This window comes from Vulpes vulpes, chromosome 1, assembly GCF_048418805.1.
Source record: "Vulpes vulpes isolate BD-2025 chromosome 1, VulVul3, whole genome shotgun sequence".
Lineage (NCBI taxonomy): Eukaryota > Metazoa > Chordata > Mammalia > Carnivora > Canidae > Vulpes > Vulpes vulpes.
In genome coordinates, this window is record NC_132780.1 from 128,750,444 (window position 1) to 128,765,844 (window position 15,401).

Sequence of the window (15,401 nt, forward strand, 5' to 3'; positions counted from 1 at the left end):
TGCTGGACACAGTATTCTTGGCTGCATGTTCTTCTCATTTAGGACCCTGAATATATCCTGCCAGCCCTTTATGGCCTGCCAGGTCTGTGGCAAGGTCTTTGTTAACCTGATATCTCTCCCCTTATAAGCTAGGCATCTCTTGCCTTGACCTGCTTTAAGGATTTTCTCTTTATCTTTGAAATTTGCAAGTTTCACTCTTAAATGCCGAGGTGTTGAATTGATTTTTGGCGGGGTCCTCTCTACATCTTGGATCTGAATGTCTGTTTCCTTCCCAAGATTAGGGAAGTTCTCAGCGATGATTTGTTCAAATATACCTTGGGGTCCTCTATTTCTCTCAGTCTCTTCTGGAATCCTAATTAGATGCATATTCTTGCTTCTCAAGCTGTCGTTTATTTATCTCAGCCTTTCCTAGTGAGCTCTTAATTGTTTTTCTCTTTGTTCCTCAGCTTCCTTCCTTACCATTAACTTGTCTTCTTTTTTTTTTTCTTTTTTTTTTTTTCAACTTCTCTTCTATGGCACTCACACTCTCTTCCACCTCATTAACCCTAGCACTTAGAGCATCCAGTTTGGATTGCATTTCAGTTAAATTATTTTTAATTTTGGCCTGATTAGATCTAAATTCTGTAGTAACAAAGTCTTTTGAGTCCTCTACACTTTTTTTCCAGAGCTGCCAGTAACTTTATATTTGTACTTCTGAATTGAATTTCTGACATCGTATTTAAATCCACATTCAGTAATTCTGTGGCAGAGTATTGCTTCCTGTTCTTTCTTTTGTGGTGAGTTCTTCCTTCTAGTCATTTTGTCCAGTGCAGAGTGGCAGTATGCGCGAGCTGAGTCAAAAATATCAAGTAAAACACACCCTAGATGATTCCGAAGAGGTCAGAGACCAGAAAATAAAAGAAAAAGAACAGAACAAAAGAAAACAAAAAGACCACTAACGTGAAAAAAAAATTTTTTAAATTTATTCATTTATTCATGAAAGAGATAGAGTGAGGCAGAAACAAGGTCCCTGTGGGGAGCCTGATCGATGTGGGACTCGATCCCAGGACCCCAGAATCATGACCCGAACCGAAGGTGGATGCTCAATCTCTGAGCCACCCTGGCGTCCCTGAAAAACAAATTTTAAAACAAAGTAGTAAAAATAAAAAACCAAAACCAAAAGCAAAGAAGAAGAAGAAAAACGAGAAGAAAAGGGGGGGATGGTGGTGGTGAGGAAATGGTAGTGGAGGGAGCACGTAGTTTCCCCGAGGGGACCTAGAGGGTGATCTTCTTGGTTCTGCGTGTATTTTGTTCTGTATGTTAGAAGATGCTCAATCCCAAATTCATAGAAACCAGCAATGCTTATATTGGCCAACATCGACCATGAAAACATAAGATAAAAGAAGAGGGCCGGAGGGGAAGGAAGAGGGAATATAATCTGTCAGAATGGACGGCTCGGGTTCCACGTGGTTCTGGGTGTATTTTGGTCTGCGTGTTAGGACGCACTAACTCCTCCATTGTAAAAGGAAAAGAGACAAAGAAAACAAACCAATACCCATATCCCGTGTATCTCCCCAAATTAAATTGAACACATTGAAGGGAATCCAGAAGTGAAAAATTCATCTAAGGCATGTAATTGTAGAAATATGAGAGTCAGAAAGGAAAAAACTTACAAATGAAGAGTTGGTAAAATATTGACGTTAAGGTGGGAAAAGAAAAACAATTGGAAATTTTTAGCCTCCTGTGAAAAGGAGTCGTACTGAGACAGGAGTGGGGGTGGCCCGTGTCCGCTCCGGAGTCCCCACCGCGACCCGGCCAGGCTCGGGCTGCACAGTGGGGCGCGGGGTGGGGGGTGAGAAAGGGTGGTGGGAGGGTGGGGGGGTGAGAGGGAGCAGTGGGGGTGGGGTGTGAGAGGGAGGGGTGGGGGTAGGAGGGGAGGGGGGAAGGGTGGAGGGTGGAGGGGGTGGGGGAGCGCGGGGGGTGGGGGTGGGGTGGGAGGGGGAGGGGTGGAGTGAGGGGAGGGAGTGTGGGGGTGGGGGTGGGGGGGAAGCGGGGAGGCCTCGCCGTTCTGCGCCTCCGCCCCCTGCGGCTTAGGGGTGCACCCCCGTAAGCTCGTGCACCCCCCCCGTGCTCCCTCCGTGATCCCCCCACCGTGCCGCCCCCTGTGTTCCCCCCTGTGCTCTCCTCCGTGCCCCCCCCCGTACCCCCCGTGCTCCCCCCATGCCCCCCCGTGCTCCCTCCGTGCCCCCATGCTCCCCTGTGCCGCCCCCCTCGTGCTCCCCCCATGCTCCCCCTGTGCTCCCCCTGTGTCCCCCATGTTCCCCCGTGCCGCCCCCCGTGCTCCTGCCGTGCTCCCCCCGTGCCACCCCTGTGCTCCCCCCGTGCTTCCCTTGTGCTTCCCCCCATGCTCCCTCCGTGCCCCCCATGCTCCCCCTGTGCTCCCCCTATGCCCCCCTATGCCCCCCCCCCCCGTGCCACCCCCTGTGCTCCCCCGGTGCTCCCCCCATGCTCCCCCGGTCCTTGCCCCATGCCCCCCCGTGTGTCCCCCGTGCTCCCCCCACCGTGCCTCCCCCAGTGCTCCCTCGGTGCTCCCCCCCCAGCACCTGGGGAACCCGGAGGCTCCCCTGCACTCCTGCCAGTCCCCCCCGCCCCGTTCCCTGCTGAGCCTTCTCAATCGGGAACCAGGCCCAGGGCAGAGTTCTCAGCTCCGGGTGCTCCGCCCGAGGCCTCCCCTTCTGGGTGCCGTGCCCTCCCCCACTGCATTTCTTTTTTTTTTCTCCGCCCTCCTACTTCTAGAAGTGAGCCCTTTTCTCTCTGTAGCGCTCCAGCTGCTCTCTCTTTACATCTCGGTTGAATTTGTGGGTGTTCGGGTTGTTTTGAAAGTTGTCTAGGTAAGTTGGTGGGACCCTCCTCCTCCGGCTTCTTGCCTGCCCCCCTCGAGATAAATATTAGTATCATGCAAAGACTTTTAAAGCCATCAGCCTACTTTGTTTTTGTTTTTTAAAAATATTTTATTTATTTATTCCTGAGAGACACAGAGAGAGGCAGAGACACAGGGAGAGGGAGAAGCAGGCCCCTCGCAGGGAGCCCAATGTGGGACTCGATCCCAGGACCCCAGGGTCACGCCCTGAGCCACAGGTCAACCGCTGAGCCACCCAGGTGCCCCCACCATCAGTCTACTTTGAATGGTAGACTCCGGACATTGAAAATGATCTGAGACTGCTTACCTTGGTCATGCCTTCACTCTGCACCCCTTAAGACATGTACACACTCACCTATGCGCACACACGCACACACACACACACCACACCTCATTCTGCAGCCCTTGGAAGAACATCCCTAGACAGGAAACCACTATTTTCCAAAGCAACTTCTTCCACCCCTGGCTAGCCCCACGGGGAGAGTGTGCCTCTCCATACTGGGTCCAAACTTACCTCCTTCCATCTCTCCTCTTCTAACTCAGGATTTAAAAAGCTAGTTTATGAAGCAAACAAATCAAGGAACAAGCCCACAATCCTTAGGATTCCTCCTGCCATCGAGAGCCACTCAGGTACCTGTGGCCAGCCGTTCGGCCGAGGTCAGGCTCCTGGCACCAGACTGGCCTTTTGCCAGGAGGGGAGGTAAGCATGGACCCCAGGCCTCGGTCCTCACCCCTGGATCAGCCTCCTGGGAACTTTCTAGCGCCAAGTGGCTGTCCCAGAGTCCTAAAGTGGCCAGGCCTGTGATCTTAGCTGGATTTTGGCCTCAGTGGCCATCTGTCCATGGAACCAGTTCAGGGTCATTTGGTTAATCTTCAGAGGTCTTGCCCCATATTCTCTTCTCCTGCCTGTGATCCTGGTGACATTCCGGGAACACTTAGTCCATGTGAGGGGAGGAACCACTGCCCGGAACTTTGATCAGTGCTGGGGCTGCTGGGCTCACACTGACAATAGACCACACCAGACACACTTCTGCTCCCTAGGAAGAGCCAGAGCTTCTGGGGCGCATCCACTCAGCCCCTCACGGTAGGTCTCCTGGGGTCTGTGGGGATGTGGCAGGAATCTTGCCTTGGATCCTGGCTGCAGGGCAGGAAAGGGGCAGGTTACTTCTCTCAGGCTCAGAGCCTGTCCCCAACCCCAAGCAGGATACACTGTTCCTGTCCTCTGCCATGGGGGGAGAAGCCCCCTCGGTACCCAGACAGGGTGGTGCTGGTCTGAGACAGGAGGCAGGTGGCAGCAAGGACGTCCTGAGATAAAGGTGACCTGGTCCGTGTGCTCTGGGAGCACAAAGTGAATGGTGGGATAAGCAGGACTACCGTGTGTCCAGGTTTGCCTGGTTCCCTCCTCCTTTATGCCTGGTTTATGCCAGCCTGCCGCTTCCCTTTGAGACCTGGTTTAGTTGATAGAGTCACTCTAGGAATGAAATCTGTACGTAGCTACCTTTTATCGAACATTTACTATTTGCCAGGTATTGTGTTAAGTGCTTTGTATTTATTATCCAGTGTAAGCATATATATTATCCAACTGGGGACAAATTTTAACCCTGAAGGATGAGGTTGCAATCATGCGTGGGAGAGCTGAGGCTTGGAGAGGAGGAGTGACCTGCCCAAGCCCACGGAGCCTGTAGGGAGCAGTGTCGGAATTTGGACCTGGGCCACAGCCCTGGGAGAGCTCAAGTGCTTCCCCGCTCCACTAAGCACAAGGAACACAAGATGTGATTATAGGGGACCAAGAGCCCCAGACACACTGAGTTCAACTCAGCGCACCACACTCGGCCCCGCTCTGGGCCAGCTGCGGGGTGTACAGCCAGGCAAGACAGGCTGCAGGAGGCATGCCCAGCCCCAGCAGCTCGCAGGCAGGTGGGTGCAAACAACCAGAAGTTAGAGCAGAAGGACCCAAACATTCAACCGAGGATGAGAATGACCTATGGGATCCACAGGAGATGCAGGCAAGGACGGCTTCCCGGGGAAGGTGTGAATACAGGGGAAATGGGGAGATACTGGGACATTCTAAAATGGAAAGGGTGGTAGAAGGGGAGGTAGGGGTGGCAAAGCACAGGACGCATCTGAAAAAAGGACAGTGCTCAGTTCACGGCTTCTCTGATTACGCTCTGCTGACAGGCTCTTTGGAGGTTTCGCAATGTAATTGCAAGGGAGGAGAGCAACCCAGGAAGCCCGAATGGTGTCTTTGGAACTGGGTTGTGTGTTTTACATGATTATCTGAATTTTTATGATTTTCAACCTTATTACAAAAGTGACCTATTTATTATTATTTTTAGAAACTGTAGAAAACATATGATAAAGCAAAAGGAAAGAATTAAAATCACTCACAATTCTCTTTTTCGGAGGTAGCTGCTACCTCTGAACTGTATAATCTGAAGCTTATCTAGGGGCCCATTGAGAGTCACTTCATTTATATAAATGTGTGGGTTGAAAGGGTCTCATTATGAATAATAAAAGACAATCCTCTGTTATCTCAGGAAATTTCAAGGGTTTTTGGAGCTCTGTGGCAGGAGCCAGGACAAAGACCAAATATATATTTCTTTTTTTTTTTTTTAATTTTTCTTTATTTATGATAGGCACACAGTGAGAGAGAGAGGCAGAGACATAGGCAGAGGAAGAAGCAGGCTCCATGCACCGGGAGCCCGACGTGGGACTCGATCCCGGGTCTCCAGGATCACGCCCTGGGCCAAAGGCAGGCGCCAAACTGTTGCGCCACCCAGGGATCCCCCAAATATATATTTCTTACTATATCACTGTATCACAAACTCAATGCCAGTTATCTCATTTAATGACCACAAGTCTAACAAAACTGTAATTTAGGTGGTAGTGTTGCTATCGTGATTGTTCTCAATTTACAAATGCAGAAGCCAGGCACTAGGGGTTACTTCACTGCCTGGGACACAGTGGGCAGCAGGTGGAGGGCCAGCCCGCTGCACAGGTTGGGTGGGGGCAGAGGCAGGAGCCCAGGAAGGGAGCCCAGGGTCCAAGGAGCGGCAGGACTTCCGGGGCGACCTGGACGGAGCAGTCAGGGGCTCCAGATGAGCCTGTGATGTCCCTCCTCCTGCCCTGAGAGGTACTGGGGCCCAAGGGGCAGAGTCCAGCCCTGCTGGCGATGCAGACCTGGACATTGCCATCCCTGAGTACAGCAGCAGCAGTCCTCTGACAGTTCGGGGCTGCGGCTCTGGGCACCCATCACCCTCTGGAAGCAGTGAGGGTTGGCTCTGTGGTGGATGACAGGCCAGCCTGTGGCACACACAGAAACATATCAATCCAAAAGCAATTTGAGAAGAGGAAAAAGTCCATTTGCAACCAGTCAACCACTCCCCTGCCCCTGCCCCTGCCAAAGCCAGACTCCCCTGGCTTGCTGAAAGTATGGAACGTTTTCTGTGGGCATTTGCTGGTCTCTGCAGAAATGTGGAGGTGGTTTCTCAGATGAGGAGCAGGAATCTCCTGGCTCCTGTCCCACAGTCCCTGGTGCTGCCAGCCCCCACAGTGCCTCGGCAGGAGCACTTCCCATCTCCAGAGCCCCCAGTGACCTGCTCTTGAGGGCACTTGGGAAAGGAGCCCAAGTCTAGGGCATCCCGGCCAGAGCCATCAGAATCTGTGCTGCCCCGAACCAAGGACAAAACAATTACAAGCTTCCCTTGGCTGGGAGGAAACAGCCAGAAAAAGTGCTATAGAGAGGCATCTTGCTGGTCCACAAAGGGGGTGATTGGATGATCTCAGCAGGTTTTCCATAGCTGACCTCTGTGACAATTTTAGAGCAAAGTTGGGGCTGGCCTGAGCTCCGAATAATCAAGGTCATGAACGCTCACTGTGCGCCAGGCACTGGGTTTGCAGCTTCCAACATATTTTCTCATTCAGTCCCCAGAACAACCCTGTGAAATAGGTAGAATTAAAGTTTGCTGTTTGAAGATAAGGAAATGGAAGTACAGAGAGGTTAAGCAACTCAGCGAAGGCCACACAGCAAATGGGGGCTAGAGACAGCGCCTGTAGCCATAGACTGTCTGACTCTAGGACACAAAGAGAATGAGTCTTGGGCTGGGGGTGGATAGCTGAGAAATGGCCCACGTCCGCACCCTCACTGTGAGTACCATCCCCTGCTTCCTCCAACCCCGTAGATGGGGGCTCTCTCCTTCCTGAACCACAGAGGTCCTGTTCTGGCCCTCTTCCCACCACAACACCTCCAAGGGGTGAGAAGTTTGCAAAACAAAGGGACACATACCTCTGGAGCCTATGGCACCACTTTAAATCTTGCTTCAGGTACCCAGGCGCTCCTCATCCAGGTCCTCATCCAGCTCCTATCCAGGTCGATCCTCCCTAGGCTGACCATGTCACAGCAGTGCATGACTTTAGGCATGTGGGGACAGACTAGGTGAGGTCCCTTGTATGTGGCCGTTCTAGTGGAAGTTTTTTTTCTGGAAACTGCCTTTGGGAGCCAAGGAGCAAAGGAGTTAACAAGAAAGGGGACTGGCACATCATTATGCATTATGGCTTATTTATTTATTTATTTATTTATTTATTTATTTATTTTTAAAAGATTTTTTATTTATTCATAGAGACAGGAGGGGGGGCGCAGAGACACAGGCAGAGGGAGAAGCAGGCTCCATGCAGGGAGCCTGATGTGGGAATCGATCCAGGGTCTCCAGGATCATGCCCTGGGCTGCAGGCGGCACTAAACCGCTGCGCCACCAGGGCTGCCCGTTATGGCATATTTAAGATACAGATTTCTCCTCTTACTCTCTGGAGGAGGAGGATTCGAGTCCAGTGTCACGGTCTGGCTGGTGATCATCCATTTGGGCTTGGCCAAGCTGCTCATCCCAGCTATGGAGAGTTCGGTTTGATGAAGCCTAGCCAAGCCCACGGTAGGTCAACGCTGGGCTGGACGCTGAGCACAGAGATGAGCTTGCCTAGCTCACAAGGGCAGCCACGGAGAGCCATCATTTCAGAGAGCTAAGCTAGCTGCTGAATTAGAGGAACATACCACCAGACACCCGATTCGCGAGGTCAAGGAAGGCTCCTGTCCGGATCCCTGGGGGTTTTGTGTAGGATCCCTAGTGGCAGTCCAGGTGGCAGGTGGGGATGGGGCACTGGCCACCTCTTCCTTTTTTTTTTTATTTAATTTATTTATTCATGAGAGACAGAGAGAGAGAGAGAGGCAGAGACACAGGCAGAGGGAGAAGCAGGCTCCATGCAGGGAGCCCAACGTGGGACTCGATCCCAGGTCTCCAGGGTCACGCCCTGGGCCGAAGGCAGATGCTCAACCACTGAGACCCCCGGGCTGCCTTGGCCACCTCTTCCTTCTGCAGCCAGGGCCCTCTTCTTATCTGTAGCCACCCCAGACCTGTGTGCCCCTTGCTTCTCAACCCCAGACAGGGTTACAGAGCGCAGCTTCAGCCCACGGCTCTGTTCCCTCGAGGCTGTCCGTCTAGGAGCCGGACTCGGGTGTAGTGAGTGGCAGGCCCGGTCGTTACAGCCGAGCCCTTCCCTCCTACTTCCTGGGGCTCACGCAGTATCTCTGCAACCGCGGAGGAGCCCCGAGGGGGTGGGGGTTGTGCTTTCTGTGGGAGAAACGGTCCCTGCTCTATTGATTAGGCAGGAAAATTCCTGGAAAAATCAGATTATTGAGTGCCCGAATGGGAGCGGGGTTAGGGAGGTTTCGTAAGCGCTGTTTGCCCATGGGGAGCCGTTCGGATGGAGGAGGCAGCCGGCCAAGGGCAGCAGAGAGGCAGCCGGCAAGAGGGCTTTGGAGCCAAGATGCCCCAGCACCAAGCCGCCTCTGGTGCTTACTGGGGGCAGGTAAGTTGAGAAAACTAGGGTCATGTTGTTCAAAGGTTTTTCTCTTTCTGTCTTTGTTCCTTCCTCCTTCTCTCTTTGCCTCCTGTCTCTCTCTCTCTCTTCTTTCGTTCCTTCCTGTCTTTTTTAGTAAAGCCAAATATATTCTATCTAAAGGCCATTCTATTCTTCCTACTTTTTTGGTGTTCAAATAACCCTTCTGTTACGACGGTGGCTTACAATCTTTAACAATAACACAATTTATTAATTTCTCACTTTATGTCAGACACTGATCTAAAAGCATTGCCTACGTTTCCTCAGTCAACCCTTGCACTTACCCTGACGCGGTGGTAGGCACTATTGTTACCCGGTTCTACAGATAAGGAGAGTGAAGAAGCCGGATTCAGTGACATGCCCAAGGTCACACGGCTGGAATGTGGTGCAGCCGGTACCGGAACTCACAGGACTTGTGCCGCTACGAGCCCCGTAAATGATGGGTGGGAGCAGTAGTGCCCGGGGGGTGCACACCCCCTGGTGGGGCAGCTGAGCCCCGGTTGGTCAGGTCGTGCGGGAATGTGAGCCGCTGCTCCTAAATCATCCTGAAATCTGGACTTTTTAATGTGATATTCCTCAATTTTTACATATTGGCTAGTGGTTCATATATAAGAAAAAAATTGAGCCATAAGACACACCTGTACATGGCAACACCAATTTGTGACCTGGGGTTGGATGCTTACATTACATTTTTTTTTTTTTTTTTTTTTAGCTAACTTAAACCTCGGTCCTCTTTCCTTACTTAAAACCCAAAAAACGAAAACCTACTGGTCTGTGGAATCCCCGTATCTGGGACCGTTCTGTCCACACAGTGTTGGAAAGTTCCACGGGCTCCAAGGTGCTGGGGAGGCAGGTGGGCAGTAGGAGAGCATTTGGCAGCAGGAGCAGGGAGCAGGTGACGCATTCAAGATAGGAGCCCATCAGGGCAGCCCAGGGGCCCAGCTGTTTAGCCCTACCTTTGGCCCAGGGCCTGACCCCGGGGTCCCGGGATCAAGTCCTGCATCGGGCTCCCTTCATGGAGCCTGCTTCTCCCTCTGCCTGTGTCTCTGCCTCTCTCTCTCTCTCTCTCTCTGTCTCTCATGAATAAATAAATAATATCTTTAAAAAAAAAAAAGAAAAAAAGATCGGAGCCCGTCACCCCTGGCAGAAATACGAGAACAGACAGTGAGGCTCTGAAATGCGGCGGGAACACGGGCAGTCATGGTTGAAGCTTCTCCAAGGCGCTAATAACCTCCCGCATTTTACCCGTTGCCTGCAAACTTCCAAGACCCCACGGTCCCCTCCCTTCCCTCGCTTCCATGCCTTTTGACCTCATTTGCCCGCTCTCCCACCTGGAGAGAACACGGGACACCAGGAGGCCGGGACGTGGGCCCTGCCCCTGACCCCCCGGCGACCGGGGACAGGCCCCGTGGCCCCTCGCTGTTGGAGGTCTGAGCCCTGCACCCGTGGAGCTCGCCAGGCTGCCGCCCCTGTCCCCACTATCCCCACTGCCATCCCCGCCGCCCCCTGGCCTCACGCCCTGATTAGACGTCACCTGTGCTCTCTCTTCCCCGGGACCAGGACATGCTGCCCCGGGCCTGGCTGCGCTGGGCCTGCCTCCTGCTCCTGGCCCGGTGCGCCCGGCCCTGCCCCGCGGGCTGCGACTGCTTCGCGCAGGAGCTCTTCTGCTCCGACGCCGAGCTGGCTGCCGTCCCGCCCGACATCCCGCCGCTCGCCACCGACATCGTCTTCGTGGAGACGTCGCTCAGCGCGCTTGGGTCCAGGGCCTTCAGCGGCAGCCCCAACCTGACCAAGGTGGTCTTCCTCAACGCCCCGCTCCAGCACCTCGGGCCGGACGCCTTCGGGGGGCTGCCCAGGCTGCAGGACCTGGAGGTCACGGGCGGCGCCTTCGCCAACCTCAGCTCCGCCGCCTTCTCCAACCTGACCTCGCTCAGCAAGTTCACGCTCAACTTCAACCTGCTGGAGGCTCTGCCCGAGGGCCTCTTCGGCCACATGGAAGCCCTGGAGTCTCTCCAGCTGCAGGGCAACCAGCTCCAGAGCCTGCCCAGGAGGCTCTTCCAGCCTCTGATGCGTCTGCAGAGCCTCAACCTGGCTCAGAACCTGCTGGCCCACTTGCCCGAGGGGCTGTTTGACCCCCTGGGCAGCCTGCAGACCCTGAGGCTGAGCGACAACGCGCTCTCCGGCCTGCCCCCAGGTGTGTTCGGTGGCCTGCACAGCCTACGGGAGCTCTTCCTGGACGGCAACTCCATCTCGGAGCTGCCCCCGGGGGTGTTCTCCCGGCTCTTCCGGCTGGAGCAGCTGTGGCTGCAGCGCAATGCCATCGGGCACCTGCCCCCCTCGGTCTTCTCCTCCCTGGGCAACCTGACCTTCCTGAGCCTGCAGGGGAACGCGCTGCGGGTGCTGCCCGCCGGCCTCTTCGCCCCTACCCCTGGCCTGCTGGTCCTGTCTCTGTCCTACAACAAGCTGGAGGCCGTCAGCGAGGGCGCCTTTGCCAACCTGTCCAGCCTCAGTTCCCTGACGCTGTCGCACAACGCCATTACCCACCTCCCGGCCGGCGTCTTCAGAGGCCTTGAGGGGCTGGTTAAGCTCTACTTGGGCAGCAACAACCTGACAGCCCTGCACCCAGCCCTCTTCCAGAACCTGTCCAATCTGGAACTGCTCAGTCTGTCTAGGAACCTCCTGACCACGCTCCCCAAGGGCATCTTCGACAGCAACTACAACCTGTTCAACCTGGCCCTGCACGGCAACCCCTGGCAATGCGACTGCCACCTGGCCTACCTCTTTCAGTGGCTGTACCAGTACAGCGACCGGCTCTTCAACATCCAGACCTACTGTGCGGGCCCCGCCTATCTGAAGGGCCAGGTGTTGCCTGCCCTAAAGGAGGAGCAGCTGGTGTGTCCTGTCACCCGGGATCACTTGGGCTTCCAGGCCCCGGGGCCAGAGCACGGGGACCCAGGGAGCAGCTGGGACCTGGGGGTGGAGGAGAGGTCTGTCTGGAGCCGGTGCACCTACAGCAACCCCGAGGGCACCGTGGTGCTTGCCTGTGACGAGGCCCGGTGTCGCTGGCTAAACATCCAGCTGTCTCCCAGGCAGGGGTCGGGCCCCCCGGGGATGACATATAATGCCAGCCAGGAGTGGGACTTGAAGTCGAGCTGTGGCTCTGTGAGGGTCACTGTGGCTATCGAGGCTCAGCCAGGGGGGCACTAGGCGCAGGGCATACGGAGCTGAGGCCTGGAGGCACTTCAGTTGTCGGCTTTCTGGTGCATGTGCCTCAGTGGGCCTCAGCTCTCAGCACCAGTCCTCCTCTGGTTGGCAGGACACCACTCCCTAAGAGCCCAGCCACCCCTTCGGTCTCCCAGGTACCTCCTCCGTGCTGATGCCCCCCAGGAGCCTGTTGTTCGGTCTCCCTGGGGAATCTTGTGCATGTCCCTGGGATGGGATGCGTGACAACCCACATCTCCATCTCAGGTTCATGGGCGGGATGCACGACAACCTGCAGCCCCGTGTCTGATCATTCACCCACAAACCCGTGTGGAACAGACCTGCTCCCCGTTCCTCCTGGATTCCCCTCCAGCAGGTCGCCAAGCCCAGGAGCCGGGTGTGGTCTCTGGTCTCTTCTCAGCCTTGATCCTCATTGGCCTACCAGTCAGCGAATGCTTCTGAGCACCCCTCTGTCCATTCCCCCTTCCTGTTCCCAGCCCGAGGAGGCTCTTTGTCTCCCCAGACCAAATCATGTGCAGCTCCTGCCTGGTTCTCCTGCCTGCAGTGTGGACTGGTCGGGGGAAATGCCGGGGTGAGGGAGGGAGAAGTGAATCTGACGTATGGCAGGCCCTCCAGGAACTCACTCGTGGTCTGCCAGGAGAGGTCAGACAAGGGTGCACGTGTCCTGGCTTCTGGGTGGAGGACAGTGAAGCCATCACCAGGGGCAGGGACAGGTTTGGGGGAAGACAGGAGCACATGTCCGCGTCAGACAAAGAAGTGTCCCTCCTCCCTCATGTCCAGTGATGCTCTTTTAAAAAACGTGCTTCCCGAGGCTCAAATCAGAATCACCATAAATTCTAAGAGGATGGAAGGTCGTTCAGCAGATTTGCCGAAGGAACAGGCTCCCAGATTCATTGGGTTCAGCTCCCAGAAGCTTTGGAATTCAAATCTTCATCGGTCCTCCACGGTTGGGGGACCGTGCCGCCTCCGGAAGGCCGAGGCCCGATGTCTGAGACCTGAAGTCCTGTAACGCCAGCCCCGCTGTGCCGTCCTGCCCGGCCCGGGCCAGCTGCACGAGGCCGCGGCCTTCCCTCTGCGGGGGATGCGTCCTCTCCGGGGGGGAGCACCGCCGCACCCAGCACCTCTGGGAGTTCACGACCACCTGTCTGAACTACAGCTCACCACCCACTCAGGCATCTGCTGCCAGAGATAAAGGAACAAGATAATCGAGTGACATTTCTCTTAATTATATTTCCCCCCAAACTCTAACTCTTTATTAAATTACAGTATAATTGTGCTGAGTGATGTTGGGGAAAAGAGCTCTGGCTAACAGCCAGGGGCTGTGTCGTCTGAGCAAGCTGCTTCTTTTCCCTTTCAAGTTGGCTCGGTGAGACCAGAGTTACTGTGCTCTTTTGGGTAGCATTGCCAGATTTTTGCAAATAAACATATACATGTTGCATGGGACCTACTTATACTACAAGATGATTTGCAGTTGGGTATGCAGTGTTTTAGCTGGCAGCCCAGCCACCTGACGAATGTTGGGGAAACGGTACCATGGAGGCGGTGGGGAACCAGAGGATGGTTCTCCTCCGGGCCAGAGGGAGGCCAGGGCAAAGTCTGCAGTGGAAGAAGTCCTCGCCATGCAGGGGGCCACAGGATCTTGAGGGGAAGCAGAGGCGCCGAGCATCCCTTCAGTCAGAACGAGTGCAGCAGAGACGAGGCTCCGAGGGCGCCCCACACCCCGGGAGGCCTCATGCCCTGCTGCCTGTCTCCTGCTGCAGCTGTCCCAGTCTGGGGCAGAGTAAAGCTCTGATGGGTTCTGGAATTGAAATCAGGACACTTGGCTCCCCTCTTCCTTAATCTTCAGCCTCTGGCCAATCGTGGCTCCTCTCTGGGCCTTTCCTCAGTTTGGTTCTTTTTTAAAGATTTATTTATTTGTTTATTTGAGAGAGAGCGAGTGAGTGAGAGCACTTGGGAGGGGCTGAGTGAGAGGGAGAGAGAGAACCCCAACAGACGCCTCGCCGAGCATGGAGACCAACCTATTTCATGACCCGGAGACCACGACCTGAGCCGAAACCAAGAGCTGGACACCTACTGACTGAGCCACCCAGGCGCCCCAGGAGTTTGGTGGTTCTTCTTCCTCTTCTTCCTCTTCCTCTTCTTCTTCTAAAGATTTTTTGTTTATCTGGGAGAGAGAGAGCGTGTACAAGCAGGTGGAGAGGGAGAGGGAGAAGCAGACTCTCCGCTGAGCAAGGGGCCAGGCATGGGCTCCATCCCAGGACCATGAGACCGTGATCTGAACCCAAGGCAGACACTTAATGGGCTGACCACCCAGGCGCCCCGGGAGTCTGGTTCTTGATGCTGATTGAACCTCAGAATCACCTGGGGACGTTAAGCCAACCCCAACAACAGGTACCAGGGCAGCCCCCACTACCGGGGATTTGATTCAATCAGCCTGGGGGGACCCAGAGAGCAGTCTTATTCCTAAGTCCCGCAGGGACATCTAATGCTCAGCCAAGGTTGAAAGCTTGGGCTCGATGTTGTCCCATGTGGGGTCTCACAGCGTTTGCATAGCTAGACCCAGGGCAGTGGAGCGAATGCTGGCTTGGGCAGACCAAACCGCTAGAGTGCCCTGGGTGGTTCATGAATAAGAGGAGCCACACACTGCACAGAAGAAGAGGGTTTCTTTGTTCTTGGTGTTTTTCCTCATGCCCTCCGTAGATTCTGAAGAAATAAGCTGGATGCACACTGCCTTGTTTTCTTGTAGTGCGAGGGCGGCCGGGTCATCCCAAAGCACCTCCTTCCGACAGGTGGGGCCCCCCGGCCTGATGTCTCGAATGCTCCTCAGTTGGGTGATTCCCTGCCACTAGCCAGCAGTGTAACCTTGGAGCAGTTACTGTAGCCGCCTGTGCCTCAGTTTCCTCCTCCACACCACGGATTGTGGGCATAGCGGTGCCCACTGACCGTGCTGTTGGAGAAGGGGGAGTGAGCGCATTCATGTAAGGTCCCCGGAACAACGCACCTGGGTTCTCAGAAGTACAAACCTACTGTGGGTACTGGAGAGTCTGGCGCTGCCCAAACCCAGGCGGTTTAGTGCAGCGTAAGCCGGCAGTGACGTCTCCCTCGCGCTGCGCTCTCGGCTCCCCCACGTCTGCTTCTGCAGACCGTTCAGCTCTCCACGCGGCCGGGCCCACGTGGCGGCCGGGCTCCTGCTGCTCCTTGGGGCTCCGTGCTGTCCCTGCAGTCCTCGCTGGAAGTCACACCCCGGCGCCCGCAGGGAGGGGACAAGGGACGGCGGAGGGCCTCGACTCGGTGCTGCAGAGCCTTCTTCTGTCTCCTGCAGTTCTGGGCCAGTGCCAGGCCCCTGGGTGCCCGCGCCCGAGGGGTGGCTGGCAGGGGCCTGCGGTCCCTG

General features: G+C 55.2%; 1 protein-coding gene across 3 annotated transcripts; it reads left to right on the plus strand.

The window, feature by feature from the left end:
• The first annotated feature begins 3,799 nt into the window (after window positions 1–3,799).
• Window positions 3,800–13,453, plus strand: CPN2 (carboxypeptidase N subunit 2). Of its 3 annotated transcripts, none has more exons than XM_025990337.2 (2): window positions 3,800–3,983; window positions 10,349–13,453. In XM_025990337.2, the coding sequence occupies exon 2, from the start codon at window positions 10,352–10,354 to the stop codon at window positions 11,993–11,995; it is 1,644 nt and encodes a 547-aa protein (XP_025846122.2). In that variant the 5' UTR covers window positions 3,800–3,983; window positions 10,349–10,351; the 3' UTR covers window positions 11,996–13,453. The 3 variants fall into 3 exon arrangements, 2 of the variants coding, with proteins under 2 accessions (XP_025846122.2, XP_072582838.1); XR_011995254.1 differs by lacking the exon at window positions 10,349–13,453 and adding an exon at window positions 5,536–5,778 and having other exon boundaries at window positions 3,848–3,983; XM_072726737.1 differs by lacking the exon at window positions 3,800–3,983 and adding an exon at window positions 8,502–8,758.
• Window positions 13,454–15,401: the final 1,948 nt, after the last annotated feature.